The following is a 20,516-nucleotide window of genomic DNA, read 5'->3' on the forward strand; positions in this document are numbered from 1 at the left end:
CAAAAAAGTCATAGTATAGTATGTCGTCCAAAAACAGTCAGAAAAGTTATAGTATAGTATGTCGTCCAAAATCAGTCAAAAAGTCATAGTATAGTATGTTGTCCAAAATATGTAAAAAAAAGTCATAGTATAGTATGTCGTCCAAAATCAGTAAAAAAATTCATACTATAGTATGTCGTCCAAAATCAGTCAAAAAAGTCATAGTATAGTATCCAAAATCAGTCAAAAAAGTCATAGTATAATATGTGGTCCAAAATCACCTAAAAACGTCATAGTAAAGTATGTGGTCCAAAATCGGTCAAAAAAGTCATAGTATAGTATGTCGTCCAAAATACCACCTTAAGGTCATAGTATGGTATGGTATCCAAAATCACCCAAACATGCAGCTAAGTCAGGAGCTTGATACCAGAGCCAAACAGCATAAGTGTTTTTGCCTATTTTAAGAAAGGCTCTTATACACATAAACTGTTTTTATAAGCCAGTTCAGTCACTCTGGGCAAACACACCTTACACTGCATGATGAAGCTGTTGTCTTTCTTGTACTTGAAGCCAAAGTGGTCATTTAAATATGGCCATGGGTGAACTTCACTACCTTCAACTTCAGCATATTCTGGCTGGCATTCACTTTCAGCTGGGTCTGCATTGCTGGTCTCTAACTTGTCGGTCTCCATCCTTGTGCTCATTCACTATCAGTTTCCGGTGCAGGATTTTCTTTTTATTCAGGCTAACATTTTTTGTACTCAGTAACGGATGTGTTTTAAACTGTAGCAATTACAATACTTCCAATAAAACATACTTTATAAAATATACTTATGTAAAAGTACACATTGTGGAGTGTCCAATTTATCATTTTAAAAATTACTTTATTTTGAAAAATTGAAAAGAGTGACAAATGTGAAATTCATTCAGACTACAAATGCTAACAAAGCCTTAAATTCCTTTTAAATTAATTTAAATGTACACATACTGTTTTTTCTGTGTTTAATGTTTTTCTTCACTAAGTGTAATTGTTTTAACCAATGAAGGCTGAACATATATATATATACATATACATACACATACATATATACATATATATATATATATAAATAAATGAAAAACACTGGATGCCTCACACACAAACATTCAGCCTTATCAAGAACCACATACACTTCCTGTGAGAAGTTTAAAGAGAATACTAAATACTTAATTTCAGATCATTTTAATGTATTCTTTATTTTTGTGTCCCCTAAGTCTTTGTAAATACACCACACAATCCTGGTCGATGCAAGGTGACAGACACAGGTTGATATTTTTTTTATTATTATTGTTTTAAAGGAGGGGGGCAGTCATTTTCTTTGTTTAATAGACTGAAATTAAACAGATTTATTTAAAAAATAAAAGAAAGAAAAATATAAATCCACTCACGGACTTACTCCAAGACAACCTTCAGTAGAGTTTTGCACAGACCTACCAAGAGCCCAACAGAAGTGCGCTAATTCGTCCTTTCGGCTGCCGTAGCAACATGGCGGCGTGCAATGACGGCTATCATAAACAAGGCTCCTGCCTCGATTACATTTAAAAAGGCTTTTGTTCTACTACATTATATTAAAGCACTTACACAAATGTACTTATTGATTGTGCACTCAACTTCTGCCAATAAAACCTCCTAAATGTGACACATTTGAACACACAAGCACCAAGTGAGCAGATTCGTGGTCTCAATATCTAGAGAAGGCAAACAGTTTGTTACTACATCCACGACGTCTGTGGAAGACTTTTCAGTCTTTTTAGTCCGGGTTACAAACAACCTCAGTGGAGGCCGGAGTCACTGGGTCCGGCTCTTTATCGTCCCCGCACACGACCTCCACAGTGGAGGAATGAGTCTTTTGGCTCGGCTCGTTATTGTCCTTACACACAGCATCTGCGGAGGATACAGTTTTTGTTTCTGGGTCGTTCTGGTCCGCACACACTGCGCCCTTGTTGGTGTCCGGTTGTTTCGAGCCGGTGGCGTACGACGCTAACGCCTCCAGCCCGGCCGCGATGAGTGAATCCCGCTGCTGCGTCTTACGACAGTAGCCCAGTCGCTTCAAGGTCCGTCGAGTGGTGGTGAGAGAGATGGGCTTTTCTGACCCGCTGTTGTTATACAGGTTCTGAATCTGCTCGCTCGTAGCCTGGAGGTTCGACTCCACTACCTTCTCCATCCGCTTCTCGCCACTCTCGTCGACGAGGCGCTTTCTCCCGCAGGACCCCCGGTGACTGGACGTCTTCCGCTTCATGCACCAATCCCGGTAAACTCGGGACACGGCGGTCCTGGAAAAACCCAGCGTCTTGGCGGTTTGTGAGATGCTGCAGCCGGCACTGCGGAGTCCCACTATCAAACCCCGCTCAAATTCACTCAAATCCCGTGACTTGCCCATGTCTTCCCCGTCGCCTTCGACACGAACTACACAGTCGTAAATACTGTCGTTTCTTCTTCTGTGGTCCTCTGATCTTCTTTCCCGTTTTACGGCGGGTGGTAATATGTGTAAAGTCTCATTACCGCCACCTATTGTGCTGGAGTTTGGATCGGAGTAGTCCAAACCCTCCTCTACACACACACACAGTACATACATATATTATTATTGTATTATGTTATATGGGAAGATTTTTTATTCAAAAGAATGGTTCAAAACAAAACCCAACATCCACCAGTTAAACTCAAATGATCTTGGGGCCACTGGGCATCCAGTCTGGCCAATAGTGAAAAACCTTTTTGGAATCGCTCACTCTCCAAAGTGACGTGCTCAAAAAGTAAAAATATGCCACAACGTGAATAAAAACTGAACAAAACAAAACCATTTTCATTGTCCTAATAACTCCCTCTACAGTCACATGAAGTGTGGATTTAGCAAAAATCAGTGCAACAGACACAATACAATACACTACATGCTGTCATCTGTCATCCCCCCCATGCTGTTAGGCTACACCCTCCAGCTTCAGGGTCCAGGAATTTCCAGGAGATGGCGGCATAACAGGCATGAGAATCAACAGTCCAGCTGATTGTGTCAGTGGCGCCCACTTCAGTGGCTTGTCAGGATAGTCCAAAAGTGTCACCTATGGATGCAAGAGATGACTGTATAGAGTTCTGACAAACGATGACGTTCACAGTAACAGACAGTGTTTATGGCTTACCTTTGTTGCTACAGATGTCTTCGGTGTTGTAAGTTTTAATATGAATGGAAAATCACCAAAGAAGATGGCATAAACTGTACCGTTTCTGGCAGTATACCTTAAACAGAAAATAGTGGTTAAACCAACCTACAACAGGATTTCACATGACATTTAAAGAGAGCATTGCAGGAAGACAGTCTCACCTGAAATCGACAGTGCCGTTCTCTGTCTGGACCCGCCAGACATTGGAGGCATATATAGCCTCTCCATTTATGTCCAACCAGGCACCAAGTCCCCTCAGCCTCTCCTCAAACACTGGGGCAATCATTCCATTTGACATAGGCCCGATGTTTAGAAGGTAGTTGCCACCCATTGACACCACAGTCACCATGTCCTGAGGGGAGAAAGTGCTTGATTAATGCAAACGCCCGACAGATAAGGAATCACAAAATAACTTGTAACATTATTTTCTATGGAGCCATGCACAAATAACATTTCATGTTGCATTAAGAGAAAATCAACTCAACGTTTCGGAATGCAGGTAGCACTTTAAACGACTTGTGATACTCTGGCTAAAGAAGTGGGTCAAACTGGTTTTTGTTGACTCTGAATCCATTGGTTGAAGGAGAGAATGCACACATACATGCCAAGTTTTTGGTTTTTTTTGTATTTTTTTACAAAAGCATCTAACAGCAAAGCAATTGTGAGGGAATGTGGTGCTGGTAATCCCTTGTGAGTCACTTTGGATAACGTCATCAGCAAAATTACAAAACATTTGAATGAAATGCAAATGTAACAAAACAGCCCCTTAGGTGTGGGTGACAACTGACTGTGACCTTCACCTTTATGATGGAAGGCAGATTCATGAGTTCCTTGAGCATCATTTCTCTTCTGTAGCCCCAGGAATGGGTGTCAATGGACTGGCATTTCTCCCACTTGTGGTCTGGAATTGTGCTTGGGGAGTACCTGTCATCACAGTTATAGTAGCCTCCATGTTTGCAGTGGCAGCTCTTACCCCACCGGTCATTGGTAATCACTTCGTCCTGAGGAAACATTCATAATTTTGATGAAACAGCATGACCATAAACCATAACCTGAAAGCTCAGACTACACAATTGTTTGGTCGATATCCATGTCCAAGTGAGTGTGTGTGTGTTTGTACTTGTATTTTACTACCTCTTTAGGAACTTGTCTGTCATAAACACTGACTTTGGCAGGACCAGAAGTCCTTACCAGGACCAAAACTTGGTCCAAATTTCGTAACTGGTTAAGTTTATGGCTATGATTTCAATTGTAGTTAGGTTACAGTATGGCACTAAGTGGTTATAGTTAAGGTTAGGGATATCACTTTGTTTAGGCTGTCCAAATGAAGGAAATAGCTGTTGAAACCTGTGTGTGTGTGTGTGTGTGTGTATTCCACCTTGATTGGGCTGTCATTGTAGAGCCAGGCCAAAAAGTGTGTGGCATTCCAGTACGTATCTTCTGCCTCCCAGTCCCCATCAGACCAGATCAAATCAGGTTTGTAAGTCATTACGAGATCCACTAGTTCGGGAAGGGTTTTCATGGCAACAAAATATTGAGACTTGAATCCAGAGGCTTTATCCATCAAGTACAAGGGATGGTACCACTCATAGAGAGAGTGGTAGAGACCCAAACGCAGCGATCTACAGCGGAAGAAAATATTTGCACTCCTTGTTTTACACTGTTTATTTATTTAAACTTTATTTAACCAGATAAAAGACCCATTGAGATAAAAATCTCTTTCACAAAGGTGACCTGGCCAAGACAGGCAGCAGCACATGTCATAGTTATTAAAAAGAAGGGAGATAACAGTTATATAAAAGTGCAAGTTAGTAGGCAAATAAAGTGCAGGAGTTATAATAATTATGTTTGCAGTAACAATTTAAGAACACAGGCACACAGGCACAGGCACACCTCTGTTGTGTTCAGGTTATCATGTAGATATTTGCTCTAGCTGTGCAAATCTGCGTGTAGCAAACAGAATATGTGAAAAAACCAGTTTTATTTTCAGTGTAGCCACAGTTTCTCCTTCAGTAACATCGTGATTATCAGGTGACAGGTGTGTTGCTTGGGAGCAGTGCAAAGCAGTGCATATTGTTATATGCTCAATTGCGGAACAAAGTACAAAACAATCTACTTCCTTTTAAGACTGCAGAGAGGAACTCAATCCCAAACACAGATGCAAGCGAGGACCTCAACAGAAATGACTGCATTTCAACTTGTGCTCTGCTCGTGACTCATGCATGCTCAATAACTGTTTGCCTTTAAAACCTATGACGCCGCTCTGCCGATGACCGAAATCCCCAAATAATTTGTTTGTCATTAAATTATGACAGCTTTCACAACACATTCAGCATTATTTGCATTTGGATTGATTAGACTGTGAATAAATGGAAATTTAAATTGTGCATTATGCTGCAGCAATCCTGTATACTTACTTCTTCCGGACAGCTGCAGCCAATTCTCCCACCAGGTTCCGGTGAGGACCGACGTCCACTGAGTTCCAGTTCCAGGAGACTGCTGACGGCCAGTTGGTAAATCCTTCATGGTGTTTGGATGTGAACACCACATACCTGCAAGATATATAATTATACGTATAAATATAGGGATAAGGTGGACTATTCCCTTCAAATAGATAGGATTTCTTATTATATATATATATATATTTTTATGAATTAATTAAAGTGTGGTTGTATGAGTTATTGACATTTTACCAAAACTGACTTCACAGACCATAATTTCTATGAACCATCGCACTGACAAGATGACTGCAAGAAAGGACATCCTATTTTTTAGCCACTTAACAAGTGCATGGTTTGGTTCGCTTTATTTACTTTAAAAGATTGGTCTACTCCATTTCTGTGATGTATGCTGGTTTGAATGAAGCCTTATTAAAAAACGAATTTTCTGTTTTTGGTGTGTCAGTGATACAGCGCCACGCACAGGTCTGGCATATGTACTACATTGAAGACATTTCCTGAAACGATGCCGTGTTTACGTTGGACCTTTTCAAAAAGACAAAAACACATCGTTTACGTTTCGTTCTTCGTTCTGTACTTGTTTTGGATAAACCCAAACAAAATAATTCAAAACACATTTACCGATGGAGGCAGCGTTGAAACGACAACTCTATGGACTTTTGGGTTTGGGAATATATAAACTATTTTTGAATTTACCTTTTTTCCCTGTTGAAACTGAAATCAGCGAGAGTCACGTGCACTTTCACACACAAACAACACTTTAACCAAAACTGATTCCCGGGCACAATGTGCGGCATATTATGCGTTATTGTGCTGATGATCATACCTGGCTCCAGATGCTTTGAAAATATCTGCCCATGCGTCCGGATTGAAAAATTCTGCGTGGAAATCGTTGGCAAAGTCTGTGTATTTAAAGTCCGGCGGGTAGTTTTTCTTCATGAAGGCAACATGTTCGGCGCGCCTCGCGCTTCTCCACCAGTACCAGAACCACTCACTGAACTGACCGAAGCTGGGGACCGAGAACACCCCCCAGTGGATGAAAATGCCGATCTTCGCCTCGTCGTACCACTTTGGCAAAGGTCTGGTATCCAGACTCGCCCAGTCAGGTTCGTAACGCGCTGCTTTCCCAACCAGAAAAAGAGAGAAAACGCAAAATATAGGAATACAGCGGGCAGGTGGCATTTGAAGAAACATCATACACTATGAAGAGCAGCTCTCGTCTGTCCAGCTTGTCTCGCGTCACCTGAGTATTAAAGGAACTCTTTAACTTCCACGAGTCAGGTGACATCTGTTGCACATACACACTCGTTACTGGTGACAGCGTTTCCTTATTTGAGAGGCACCACAACTCATTTGTACTGAAAGTCAAAACACAATAGCAAGATAAACACAGAGAACAAAGACCCTTAAGCTCAAGTAGTATATGGACAAAAACTGCAGGGATCAGTGTAGAAATGATGAATTTGACCTGTGTTTGACCTGTTTGCTCTTATTTGAACAGATGACAAGAAAGAATGAAAAAATATTTCACTGTGACTAACACACCCTCTCAATGAGTGCCTTCAGACTGAGGGTAACTTTATTAAAATGATTTCCCTTTGTCTCATTGCCAAATCAGTGTCTGTGTGTGCTTGTGTAAGTTTTACCTAGAGGGAAGACAATGAAGGATAGCCTTCTTTCCAGTAGGGGTCATTTGGTTAGGGTTCGAGTCCACGCCTGCTCCACTCCCATTTCATGCAAACCAGAATAGAGAGAACAGAGATGGGACAAGAGAACAAGTCTAAGAATACCAACAGTGGCAAAGCAAAGCTTTATTTCCCCCGATGTTTTAATCTGGAATCAATAACATAATAAGCTACTTTATCCATCTTCTGTGTAGTTCATAATGATCTAGAAAACTTTGAAAGCAATGTTTGCTTTATGTACAGAGTTCAAGCAAATGTGGACATGATCATTGACACAAAGACATTGGCAGAAAGTTAAAGTAACTCATGTAGTTCTTTTTGTGTCATCATGATGCTGATCCGAACCCCAAAGTTCCATTGTGCCTATGCAGGTACTGTGGACCTGCTCAAGCCTTGATGGGGGAGCCATTCGCCTTGATTTAAGTTGTACCATCAGCAAGATCTTGGAGACATTATTTGAAGGTCAAAATCCTACATTGTGTTGCTTTAAAGACCACAGTTCTGATTTGTAGAAATCACCCACATTCATTTCTCACACTGATGCGATAATCACAGGAGCACAGTATCTTGAATAATGAAAAGGGATCATTTTTCAGTTACATATTAATAAATAAGCTCATTGTACAGCAATAATTTAACATCAATAACAGTAGGGCCGCGGTGAAAAGCAGCACAACAGAAGATTTAAGTGGTGCTATCTTTACTGCGAGGACTGCAGCTTCACAGTGTGTGACCGACATCAGCGCAGACAGCCAGCTGCCTCTCAAGCATCTGTTTCTCCACCAAGTCCTCAACTCTGCCGACCTCCACCTCATCCACGTCGTCCATAAAACTGGACCAATCTGTGCCTCCATCTGCGCGTTCCATGGGCTCCGGTTGACTGGCAGCATGAACGGGAGCAGAATCATCATGAGTGGTGGTCACACAGTTGCAGCTGTCACAGATGCCGAAGCGTCTGAGTCCGGGAGAAACACCAGATCCAGTGAAGGTTCGCCTGCAGCTCTTGCAAGACACCGGCCAGAAGTGTCTATGCACCTGCAGATAATTCACAGTGAGAATGATGAGGTATAAAAATGATTCTGTACAAGCAACACTGTTTAGGTTGTTATACTGTACATGAAGAGCAACGGTATAAAACATACACTTTTAATATTAATGAACTGAAAATTAATTGTTTACAACTAACTGCTTTGTAGCAAAACAATAAAAAAACAGAACTAGGACTGTAAGCAGCATTGAACAGGCCACTTTGTGGCCCTAGAAAGAGGCCACCAATAATTTGCTAGTTGTTACTGAAAGCATACTTCCTTTTGCTAATAGGTGGCACAATTGCTGCTTAATATTGTGGACCTACAGAATTCATCAGGTCACCCTGAAACTGAGTTTTCAAGGCAAGTGAGGTTTCGCAATGAAAAAGAAAAACCAGTCAGTGTCAGTTCTTCCTCAGCAAATGCTTGAAAATTCCTTACACTGAGGGCATGGCTGCGAAGGTGCTCCTGCCTTGTGAACCTCTTGCCACACATCGGACAGGGGAAGGGTCTCTCTCCTGTGTGACAGCGAATGTGTCTCTTCATGATGCCCTTCTGTTTAGCTGTGTATGGGCAGAATGGACACTTGTGGAGTTTCACTGGCACTACCAAGCCATCACCTGTAGGGGGAGACAGAGACCAACTGTTGAGATTTATGGAGGAGGACAACACTGCAAAATGTGTAGCCGCACCACATGGCCTTAGCCATTTATCTGATACTATTAATTACCTGTGTCCTCTCCAAGCCAGTCAGACTGAATCTCCATGATAGATGATCCTGCAAACCCTAATCCTTCATCCATTCTGCTTCCTCCTGTGCTGCTGCCTAGTCCTTGGGTAAAGCGCTGCCCCACTCTGTCCCCCATAGGACTGGGGCCCTCACCTCTGGCCAGCATCTCCATCATCTGCCTAGCATTAAACGATGGGCTGTATCCCAAAGAGGACCGCTCATTGGGACTTGGGGGAAGTAGCCTGTTATGATGTGGATTATGCAAAGGGGGCCCAGGAAACGAGGAAAGCTCTTTGGTGTCAGGAGACTCCATAAGTTCTTCATCAGGATCGTATTCTATCTTGGGGTTCACTAGCTCTGGGGTCAAAGCAGAGGATGAGGAGGATGAGCGGTTTGTCTGATCCATGTGTCCCTTTTGTGCTTCACTCTCAGATGTAAACTCCTCCCTGGACTGGTAGTCGCTGTCCATGTCCCTGCTGGTCCCTGGAGGGGTATCTACAGGGATTGACAAGGGGGTTCTAGCTGAGGTCACAGACTCTGGACCTAAACCCGCCCCTTTGTCTGCCTCTGCAACCTGTGAATGGGGCTCGGTCGTCCCGGCACCACTCGAGATTCCCGCAGCAGGAGTGCCACTGTCTGCAGGACCCATCCCTCCATCCTGTCCCTGGTCCTCCTTTTCTGTGTTCCTCTCCTTCTCCTTGTTGCAGATTTCCAAAGATGAGCGGATGTATCCTTTACAGAAGTTTACCAGATCTGTCATCTGCAAGTAGCTGGCAGCAGACATCACCTCAATGACGTTGCTCCTGTTCAGGGCCAAGCGGCCAGAATAGAGAAAGTCCAGGATAATTGAGAAAGCATCGGCTGTTACGATGTCCAGAGATGCTGTGCTGTAGCGTTGACCACTATCCTGAAAAGAGACAGAAGAGACAATTAGGACGTGATTTATTTGACATAGCAAATTCCTATATTTACCTTGACTGCTTTAAAAGTATTTCTTTTCCTTGGACATCAGAGTAAATTCAAATCTCACCTGCAGGTAGTGAACCAGCAGAGCCCGGAAATAGCCACTACCTGCAAACAACACATTACGATGTGCCTTGAAGACCCGGCCTTCGACAAGGATGCTGCAGTCACAGAAGAAGTCTCGCTTACGCTGCTCATTTAGCTCAAAGAGCAGTTTGGGCAGGTAGCACGGCACTTCCATGTTCACACCTTAGTGACCCCATGCAGAGAGAGAGAGAAGAATAAGTCAGTTTAGATGTTAGGTGTTGACTTGCATTGGACAAGGAAGGACAATGATATATTTCCACATCAAGGCTACAAGAGATCATCATCTTATTCTTAATATTTACATGTCTTTTGGTGGGAGAAGCCTCAAATATTGACAAAACACCCACATTATCACTCTCATTGAGCCATTGTTTTCAACAAAATTGTATAATATCAATAAGCATGCAGTTCAACCTAAGACAATCTCGATCAGATACCAAACAATGCTTATCAGATTGAACTTCTAGTACTAAATGAAATTGTACACATTGTAAAACACAAACTTTATAGAAAATCTCAGATTGCACTTTCCTAGTTTCAATGTTTAATGGAACAAAACGCTTGTTGTTGTTTTTCGGGGTTGCTCAGACCAAACCAAACAAAGGCTAATGTGTGTGACAAAAAAAAACAGTAGAAACTGCCAAACATCCCTCCTTTGTGTATGTCTACATGGCTACATGGCATGCTAGCCTGTGTTGCTAGCGACGGGCAGCTAATGAGGGAAAACAGTGGACTAACTGCACAGACTGGAGTTTGCGAAGCCTGTCGCCGCACAGTGACGTACAAAACAAAATACAATGTGATCTCACCTTAACAATTATGCGTCAGAATGTCACAAAGCGTTTAATATAACACAGAAAATGACACTGACAAGGCTCATCGTCTAGCGTTCCCCTCCTCAGCCAACAACATCCGCTTCAGCAAACTGTGACGCCTTTCTTTCGACCAATCAGCGGCCGAGAAATCCAGAAGCTTGCAAATGCAACTCAACATGTTGTGATGTTAAAAAACGTATTATTATTGGATTCAAATTGACATATAAACCAACCAAACGTGGTGAAACCTGAGTGGGTTACAGGTGCTGTAAGGATAAACCAATTTCACCCAGACAATCTCATAGTATCACAAGAGAAAACAAGATTTCTTGCTTTGAGATCACAAAATGTATCAGTCACAAGTTTTGTATTATTTTATATTAATATGTTCATTTAACAATATGCGGATTTACTGCATATTTTATATGCATACTTTGTGATGCAGACCTACTAAAATGTATTCATGGCGTTGTCTATTATGTATTGCATATTATATATACAATATACTATTGTATATTATAAAATAACCCTTCTGCATATCCACTTGATCGATTATGTCAGTTTTAAATTCAATATGCACATTTAGTTAATGAAGTGTTCAGCATTGAACTGGATGTCTGGTTATAATAAAGTTTATAAGTGCATGAGATTAATGAAATGAAAGAATGATTTTAACAATGTGCATATACACCGTCTGTATTGCAATCTCTTGATTACAATACACTAGAATACAGGAAAGTATTTTACAAATTAAATATAGAAATTATTTCTGGAAAAAACAAAATGCTTCTATTCAGGCTAATAGAAGTATTAATACTTTTTAACCTTTCCTGTCCAGCAACATAGGCAGTGTGATGTACTGAACGTAGGATAACTAAGATTTGCTCTGTGTCTAGAATAGTAGAGGAGATTATGAGTGTGTGTGTGTAGGGGCTGTCACTGGATGTATCTGGGAATTACAGGCGACTCCTAGTGGCAGGACTGCAAAGACTCAAATAGATAGATTTTTATTTTTATTTTTTTAGATACTTTATTAATCCCCTTAGGGAAATTATTCTCTGCATTTTGACCCATCCTAGAATTAGGAGCAGTGGGAAGACAGAGCTCCAGAAGACATTAATTCAGGCAGTGTAAGAGATGACAAAACCATGCCCAGAAGCCAAACAGCCCCAGAGATGAGCAAAGCCCTGAGGCTCAGGACCACCACCCTTCCAAGACCTGCCCAGGTCCCTGACGTAGAGTCTGGTGTCAAAGCAGCAGCAGGGTTGATAGAACAATGTAGCTGTTGTGCTTCTGCCTTGCCTCCATCAGTCATGGTGCAAAGTGCGTCACACTTTGTGCAGCATCAGAATGTCATAGAAACAAAATTGCTACACTGACAAAAACAGAGAGAGGCGTGTAGAGCTGATGAGCTTGAGCAGCATTGTGTGAACCCATTTGTTGGTGGAATTTGTATTTTAAAAGTCTGGCACCGCAGTTTTCATCGATAGTTACGATGATGATGATGATGATGGCGATGTTTTTGGAGAAGAACCTCAAAGCGTCATACTCCCGGTCATATCAAGACCGGCATGTCGCTGCACAACCACAGGCGGCTCACGCCTGCCCACAATGTCTACTCAAGAATACTTGTTTATTCGCTTTCCATCTTGGAGAGAAAATAGTGCCTTTTCTATTTTCTGACATCGCAAGAGTAAACAAGTAGTTCCTTAAGCACTGTGCCACACCCTCCCAGCACAATCCACAGTTCTTAGAAGTGTTTTTTACAATGATGGGTGCCGACCAGGCAACTTATTTGTTTCAGATATTTTCCCATGGCAAACAGACTGAATACAAAGGCTTCGTGGTGGCCTGGAGAAACCACAGAGTAGGCGTACATGGGCCTCCATACTCAACCTCTTTTCAAAATGAAATTTATGGCACATCATAAAAACTCAGTTCACGCTTGTAAGCACTAAATATAAACTAGTATAAACCAGTAGGGTCTGACTCCGTCTTTGTAAACCTGACCTGGAGGAGCGTTATGTCCAGCTGAGGGCAGGCCAACCGTCGGTTGACCCTGCTGCCCAGGCCTGCCACGAGTCTGTCCCCAAGACAAAGATGTAATGGGTTCAACTTTGAGGTGGCGCTCGTTCCTGAACCTCTTCTCTCTCTGACTCAGGGAAACACAAGGCCTTTGTTTTGGTCATGTGTTGACATAAGTGCAGGAAACTCCCTCTCCACAGACCTTTCACGGCCAAACAATCACAGTGGATTTTCTGTAATGCTGCCATAGCTGTACGGCACTTTAATGCTAGTTTACACCCAGTAACCATTTTGGAATAATATTCATGATTTATCACTGGGTTTTTGCATACGCCTATGATTATTATGACGAATGATTTACGCGTCGAAGCTCATCCTCAAAAGTAAATAGATGTAGCACTGGCTGTTTTGTGAGGTTACATCCAGATTTGGGACCTCACTCATTGTGTGTGTTAGCCACTCTGAGACCCGCGGCTGGCACAGAGGGCTCCAGCAGCACCCCTCTGGGTCCCTGTGGTCTGCGCCTCAGCACATAACAGCCACTTAGGCCGGCATTTTCCCAGGCTGAGACAACACACCACGGTGGCAGCGCGAGCCACAGAGAGGGCCTGATTAAAGAGTAGGGACAATGGAGGGAGAGGGAGCTGGGGACCATGGTGGCATTTTCCATCTCCGCCGCTGTCTCCTGGGGGGACCAAGTATGTGCCGTGAAACGTTTGAATTATCCCAGAATCTCTGGAATTCAGACAGAGGCACCACGGAGAGGACCCTCGACCAGGGATCAAAGAGCTCTGAGAGGAGTGTGGTGGACTGGTGGTGAAGTCGAATACGTGGGGGAGTATGAGTGTGTGTGTGTGTGTGTGTGTGTGCGAGCGTATGTGTTCCTGAAAGCCAATTTTAAAGAGATAGAGACAATGTTTGAATTTGAATCATATTTTCTTTTATGGCTACATGTCTAAGGATGTTTTCCCAAAAAAAAGCCATATTCGACTTCTGAGGAGGCGCTGATCACTGAGCAATGAAATACAGGCATGTGGTGAGAGAGTGTGTGTGTTGTTGTCCTTTTATCCCTTATGGGATCAGACAATGCAATCATAGCCAATCATTGGGAGTCTAATACAGCAGGCGCCCCTCTTCAGTTTGGAGACACCACTTTCCTCTGTGGTGGCATAGGACAAGGAAGAGGAAAAGAAAAGCAAGAGAGGGAAAAAACCTCATCTTTCTCGTTCTGTCTATCTCTCTCTGTAATTATCACTTAATGTTCCTCAGTCATCTGGAGACGTCTGTCTCTCGCTAAGTCCTTTCTTCCCCTCGCTGAAGAGGAAATGTATCCCAGTCTGAAATAATCTGCCAGCCTTTTTATTATTGTATATTTAGCACTACAACAGAGTCGTAAATGGAGCCGTCCCAGGCCACAAGCTTCCGGTAGTGCAGGGCCTCAGCACAGCACTGACTGACGGTCTTTGCCACAGCCGAGAATGAACGCTTTGTGCACTATATGCAGTGAGCTTGTCATTTATTCTCAAAGTGTTGACCTCAACCAAGTTTTATTTTCTTGTTTGAGAAAGGCAGAATGTGTGATTGTGCCTGTGCTATGTGAAATGCAAATATGCCCTTCAGCAAGTCGCATCTGCTCAAACATCTGTAACACACAGGTTCTTCAATGCATTAATCTCATGCCTTTATCTGTCTGTACCCGTGTGTGTGTCAACCTGACATAGGCATTGTCATGTGTTTATCTTACACCAGCAATTCCACGTGTCCCTGTTGTGAGGACAATGGAGGCTTTCTATTCTATATGGATTATACTTGTACCTACATATGTATATATATATATATATATATATATATATATATATATATATATATATACGTTTGCTGCGACAGTATCAAAATATGTGGTAACATTAAGGCAACAGGTGCAACTGAGTGTGTCACAGGTGAAGTTAAAATCAGTAGCTAAGAGAAATCCTCACATAAGAAAACATGTAAATATAACAATATATTATAAGCAACTGAGAAGTGATGATTTTAACCCAGTTGAGTGAGTAAAAAGTGATAAATAAATAGGTACCGGTGTTCAGTTAGGGTCGGTTAGGTTTCGAAGAATTGAAAGTGGAAACAAGCTTATTGACGTAGAAGGTGTAGACTTATCTTGATAAAAGTAGCCAAAGGTGATGAGCCAAAGGTTAATTTCATATCAAACCTCACCTGGACAAAGAGAGGTCATGTAGGAAAGTTCACTTGTAATGAAAAGTTTAAAATGAATTAAAAAGTCATATGACAGAGGATTTACCTGAGTTTACTGCCATACCATGTCAAAAAAAGAAAGAAAGCTTGCTGACTGCTTTAACAAAAGTCAATTATTTTCCTTTCTTTTCCTCTTCACTTTTTATAGATCTGCTTAATTGTTCCAGGCCATTAGTTTTGCTGAATAACACAGACTTGGTTTGGTGAAGAAAAAAAAACAAGAATCTTGAAAGAATCCAGACTCAAAGATCACAGCGTCCCTCATTTCAGCTCTCGTCATTTTTAATAATGAAAACCTCTATCGGGACTAATAAATGTCGTACCAATTCCCCCGGGAGATAAAAATGATGTTAGTCATTATATCCTCCCTCCCTCCATCAAAGTCTTCCTTTCTTTCCTTGTACACTCACTCTAATCCCCTTCTGGGAACACTAAAAATTACCCAGCAGTGGAGTGGCGGCAAGTTTTTATGTCGGTTTTTAAGGGCTTACGTCCGCCTTTCCGAGCTGCCGTCGGGGCGAGGTGTGGGCAGGATGCCCCCTTGATAAGGTCGTAATCTGAGGTGTAAAGTTATAAGAGGGATTTAGGAAAGCGAGAGGGTGACAGAGAGCTGCAGCCACGGGTGATAAGATAGAGATGGAGCACCACTTCAGGGGTTTTATGGCTCTGCGGAAGTTCCTCTGGATCAATAATGGAAGTCAATGTGTCCAATAATGTTTCAAATCGTGTTTCAAATCCATCCTCTGTCATGAACACAGTTCACGCTCCATTCAAATTTTGTTTACACCGTTTCTCTTGACATGGACAAAAGTAGAACCCAGTTAGAGGAAGTAGTCTCCTCCATAAACTCGAGCTCGAGGAAAACTAGTTTTACTGTGGCTAATATTAGCTGACACTTAAACCCCCCCCCCGGTCAAATCAGTTGCCCACGCATGGTGGAGGGGACAGAGCGGATTAGCCCTAAACTCTCTCATTTTTCACTTTCCCCTTCCTTCTCCTCGTCTTTCTCTGCAGCTCATAAAAGATTGCGCCCTGCGTGTGATGTGGCTGAGGAGTGCAGTCAGAAAGGACTGATTACGGATGAAAGCCGGCGTGCCTTTGAGTCATGTCACCACGCAACATTCTTACACACTTAAAAATAGTAATAGTTGGCTTTTCTTTAATGTTTGTGTCCCTCATCGGAGAAGTTTGGGGGCATCCTGTGTTTTGGGGCCTTGAATCATAACCAGATTTCTCTTTCTTTCGCTCCCCCTTCCCCCCTTTTCTTTCATTTTGTTATTGATAGTTTGTTTAATCTTGTGAAGAAAATTGGCTCAGCGTGGGAAAGGCAGAATTCTTTTGGGGATAGGTTTTGTTGTTTTAGAGTTGTGCACATTGTTTTGTTGTATTTTTTTTTTTTTTGGTTTTTTAAGTGCAGGAAGAAAAAGTGCCAGTTTGTGCCAAAACCTCATGGAGTATAGATAAAAAGGAGCTGAGTGAGAGGGAGGCCACAACGCCATGACAAAGATATGGGCTGTCCAAGCGAGGAGTTTTACAAATGATGATCTCCAGGGGGAAAGGGGGCAGTCAACATAAGCGAGGAAGGGAGTGGGAGAGCAAGAGGGAGGAAAAGAGAAGAAACAAATGTGGATGGATTGGTGGGAGGAGGAGGAAGATGGGTATGGGGGGAAATAATGCAGAGCAGTGGGGAGGGAGGGAGGCAGATGAGAGGGGAAACATTCCCCCTTGCCCACATTAAAGACATAAAAAAGAAAACAAACAGAAAAACATGTCTGACATGAAGAGGCTGGTTTCCGCGGCGACAGCACAATGGCTGCCTGTGGCTCTTGGGGCCCTCGCCGTCCCGTCTGGGGCCCGGCACCAGCGAAAGTCACCGCAGTCACAGGGCCCATCAGCGTGTGTGTGTGTGTGTGTGTGTCATCACGAGCCCAGTGCTGTGGGAACCGCCGTGAGAGGGACCCCACTCGGAAACCACAAAAGCTCCTTTCTGCTTCTTCTCTTCAGCTTTTAGCCCCTTTATTTATCTTTGCTTAAGGGAGCCGGATGAGGAGGGAGGATTTACTCACTCTCTCTGTTCTCTCTCTATGTCCCTCACTCTCTGACAGGCAGCATGACCCATCACTTTGGCTCTTGTGCCATCCTGACACCTCAAATCACAGCAGTCGTTATCGCAAACACTGACACTGACTGTGTCTAAGCGTCTTTTTCATACCTTGTTTCAGCTTAATCAGATCATGGAAACGAGCCGCAGCTCTTAGGAAACGTCCTGTACCTGGTGTGTCTATAAGAATGTCTCATAAATTGAGGTTTCTGTGACTGAATCATGGCCACGACCGGACTGTGCCACAGGTCCCACGCATTCCTGCAGATAATTCCCTCATGGGTCCAGTCAGGACAGTGCCAAACTACTCTGGAGCCAGTTCCCATGCCAATCCAATCTTTACCCCAGTGACTGAGTGCTCGGCCTCAGGCTGACTGCTATAAAGGCCTCATACCAATAAGGAATCGACTGAGTTTTTGGGTGTATGTCAATAAGACTTGCATGCAGCGAGGCGTCATGCAGCAGGGCGTCACGCAGCGCTCCTTTTGACCACATTTGGCCTTCAACAAATTCTCCACAGGCAGTAGAGACAGTGAACAAACATTTCATCTGCTTAATGTTATTTAATCACGTTTGATCTTGGGTTCTACTGGTAATGTGTATTTATTTATGTACCACAAACTACCATAAACCTGCCACGATTTAAACTTATTGCTGGGCGTTAAAAAGGATTTTACATCTGCTGCAGGAAAAGAGAAAGTAGCGAAAGATGGCACTCGCTCGATCAAAATCAGCATCCGAGCGTCTTTTACTAAAATAGAACGGCTGATGTATCCGTGCCAGAGAGTGTAAGATTATTTGAAATAAGCATGTTTTAAGGTTTTGCACAATTGACTATTATTATTATGTATTATTTATTAAGATCTGGTATGTTTTAAGCGTTCATAAAAATAAAAAAGAAAGAAAATGAAGAAGAGAAATGCTGTAGTTCTTGTTCGAAATAAGATGACTTCATTAATCTGAAAAAAAAATTAGGATTCTTTTTATGCACATTTTCAAATTCTGTGACTTTTATATCTTGTCTAAATGTGTTTTACATTCGATGCACTGTGAGTCACGGTGCATTGCTCTGGTGCTGAAAGGTACAAATAAATGTGCTTCGCTTTGTTTTTGTTTTTTTCCCCCTTCACTCTTGTGCCAGCGTATATGATACTGACACCAGTCCTGTTAATACTTATGCACTTTGGAGAGAAATAAAGTTATCTTTATGTACTCTGATGCGAAACAGTTCACACCAAGTTTACGTCTTTGCCTCTTTCAACACGTTTCAATTTACTTTTTGTGGTCATGAGCTGGAGTCGGTGTGCGTTTGAGAAAAACAACGCATGTGCTGAGAGTACTAAATAATGGAAGTCAAGCACGCAGGCAGGGAGAGACACGTCTCGTCAATCATTCAGTTTGAAATGGACACAGAGAAATAGACACAAATAAAACACCCTGCTGTGCTGGTTCCGTTTCAAAGACTTTCAAACAATAGTCGTGCATCAGGAACAATCATTTCAGCCGAGTGTTTGGGCCTTATAAATTCTGGGTATGCGCCGTCCACATTCGTGTGAGGGAGTTGCATGCATATGTGTGTGTGTGTGTGCTTGCTTGTATGAATCAGTTCTCGGCCATGCGTGTGTGTCCCTGAGCATTCACACGTTCATATTTGAGTTGCTCATGTGTGCGTGTGTGTGCAAATTGTAAAAGTATGAGCTTGTTAATTTCAATAAGGCCTTGTTGTGGTTTGGAGGGATGGGAGGGAGACGACTTGAAGTGGCCGACCAAGATCGGCAGAAATCTCACAGAATTCCATCCCACCATCCAGTGCCAGCTCCCCCCCACTCCCATTTCCCTCTCCACCCCAAACCCTGAAACCATTTTCGTAATTAACTTATTTATTTATTCATTCATTTATCTTCTTAATGACTTTCCACTTTGTGCGTGTTTTTCGCGCAACTTGTCTAATCCTGGAACAACGGGGAGGTGGTGCAGCCAAAAAGAATGGTGAGCGAAGCCAGAGTGATTTCATTAAAGAAAACATCGGTGATACCGAGAAGAGAGTGAGTCTTTGAAGACGAGGGTCGGCGGGCGGGTGACAAAAATAACAACAGACTGGATCCTACTTCATAGCTTTCTCTTTTCTCTTTCAGACTCTTTCTTCCCTGTTTTCTGATGCTGAAATGAGATCCAGATCTGAATTTAGGAATGACTGGTAATGAAAGGATATGTGGATGGGGGGTTGTTGGTTGTTTGGAGGAGGGTGGGGAAGAGGGATTTCTCTTTTCTGTTTGTCCTGACTCATACCCACCACACTGTAAGCTTCCCCCTCTGGTGATGGTCACACTGATTACTGACACTTGGGTTTTTACAAACACTCTCACATACACATGTTACATGTTAAGCTCTTACTTTAAATGTACAATATGATAAAATGCAGAAAGGCAATGGTCCGTTCCAGCTAATATAAGTGAGACAAACAGAAAAACAAAGGGGGGGACCTTACACCACCTTTATTTATAAGAGAAAAAAAAACAACAAAAAAAAAACACACACATACAAAGATCTTGTACTGTACCAATGTACTTTGGCATGTTTAAACTAACACACCCTTCCAGTCTGCCAGGCAGGAAGAGACACTCAGCTGGGCATTGTGTGGAAGGGGGCATGCCACTTGGCCTCCATCCGCCTTTAACACACACATATGCACACACACACACACACACTGCTGGGTCAGTCAGGCATCGCTCCCAACAACCGGCGCCTGGGTCTCGTGTTTCCATGGCAATCTGTACCAGCAATCTTCCCACGGTGGCAGTGGAACTGAGTGCAAGCAGCTGTGTGTGTGTGTGAGTGTTTGTGTGTTTGTGTGTGCATTATCTTGTCCGGCAAAGCCCCCAGATGTTCAGACACTCACTCGGCTGAGTTCTCTCTTGACCTCTCTGTGCCTGCCCTCATCACAGCATGCACTACTGACACACACACACATTCGCGCAGCTATTCTTGCAAGGACATTGCACTGGCTTCCATTCATTTGGACAACCTAAATACATTTCACCAGTTACTCATTAATGAGGTTCTGCCTCATTAGGACCAGGTTTGGGTCTCCATGAGGACAACTGGTTCTGACAAGGTCAGTTTATACGTCAGAAAACGTCCTACAGAAGTAACAGATACTCAGGATATCTTGATATAATCTTAAATCAGAGTTAAATAA

The 20,516-nt window shown here is 42.7% G+C and overlaps 3 protein-coding genes across 3 annotated transcripts; all 3 read right to left on the reverse strand.

Moving 5' to 3' along the window:
* Positions 1 to 1,267: 1,267 nt before the first annotated feature.
* On the reverse strand, positions 1,268 to 2,475 carry LOC122786524. Its single transcript, XM_044052891.1, has one exon. It carries the CDS (start codon positions 2,397 to 2,399, stop codon positions 1,770 to 1,772), a length of 630 nt encoding a protein of 209 aa, XP_043908826.1. The 5' UTR covers positions 2,400 to 2,475; the 3' UTR covers positions 1,268 to 1,769.
* A 133-nt stretch (positions 2,476 to 2,608) lies between these two features.
* LOC122786523 (tissue alpha-L-fucosidase-like) lies at positions 2,609 to 6,996 on the reverse strand. Its single transcript, XM_044052889.1, has 7 exons — positions 6,460 to 6,996; positions 5,592 to 5,726; positions 4,553 to 4,796; positions 3,975 to 4,175; positions 3,336 to 3,526; positions 3,154 to 3,250; positions 2,609 to 3,075 (listed from the first exon to the last, which is right to left on the reverse strand). The coding sequence occupies exons 1-7, from the start codon at positions 6,828 to 6,830 to the stop codon at positions 2,938 to 2,940; spliced, it is 1,377 nt and encodes a 458-aa protein (XP_043908824.1). The 5' UTR covers positions 6,831 to 6,996; the 3' UTR covers positions 2,609 to 2,937.
* Positions 6,997 to 7,414: 418 nt separating this feature from the next.
* Positions 7,415 to 11,037, reverse strand: zbtb8b (zinc finger and BTB domain containing 8B). Its single transcript, XM_044052888.1, has 5 exons — positions 10,936 to 11,037; positions 10,107 to 10,288; positions 9,077 to 9,983; positions 8,788 to 8,966; positions 7,415 to 8,353 (listed from the first exon to the last, which is right to left on the reverse strand). Exons 2-5 carry the CDS (start codon positions 10,278 to 10,280, stop codon positions 8,039 to 8,041), a joined length of 1,575 nt encoding a protein of 524 aa, XP_043908823.1. The 5' UTR covers positions 10,281 to 10,288; positions 10,936 to 11,037; the 3' UTR covers positions 7,415 to 8,038.
* Between the last annotated feature and the right edge of the window lie 9,479 nt (positions 11,038 to 20,516).

The sequence above is a fragment of the Solea senegalensis genome, linkage group LG20 (assembly GCF_019176455.1).
Source record: "Solea senegalensis isolate Sse05_10M linkage group LG20, IFAPA_SoseM_1, whole genome shotgun sequence".
Taxonomy (NCBI): domain Eukaryota; kingdom Metazoa; phylum Chordata; class Actinopteri; order Pleuronectiformes; family Soleidae; genus Solea; species Solea senegalensis.

Excerpts from the sequence above, each read along its gene's own strand:
- LOC122786524 (XM_044052891.1), bottom strand. The coding sequence starts at position 2,399 with ATGGGCAAGTCACGGGATTTGAGTGAATTTGAGCGGGGTTTGATAGTG.
- LOC122786523 (XM_044052889.1), bottom strand. The coding sequence starts at position 6,830 with ATGATGTTTCTTCAAATGCCACCTGCCCGCTGTATTCCTATATTTTGC. Across the intron at positions 3,527-3,974 it reads ATCTGCCTTCCATCATAAAG|GACATGGTGACTGTGGTGTC; the intron begins GTGAAGGTCACA and ends TTCTCCCCTCAG. Across the intron at positions 3,076-3,153 it reads AGACATCTGTAGCAACAAAG|GTGACACTTTTGGACTATCC; the intron begins GTAAGCCATAAA and ends TTGCATCCATAG.
- zbtb8b (XM_044052888.1), bottom strand. The coding sequence starts at position 10,280 with ATGGAAGTGCCGTGCTACCTGCCCAAACTGCTCTTTGAGCTAAATGAG. Across the intron at positions 9,984-10,106 it reads TGCTGGTTCACTACCTGCAG|GATAGTGGTCAACGCTACAG; the intron begins GTGAGATTTGAA and ends GTCTCTTTTCAG. Across the intron at positions 8,967-9,076 it reads CTGGCTTGGAGAGGACACAG|GTGATGGCTTGGTAGTGCCA; the intron begins GTAATTAATAGT and ends CTCCCCCTACAG.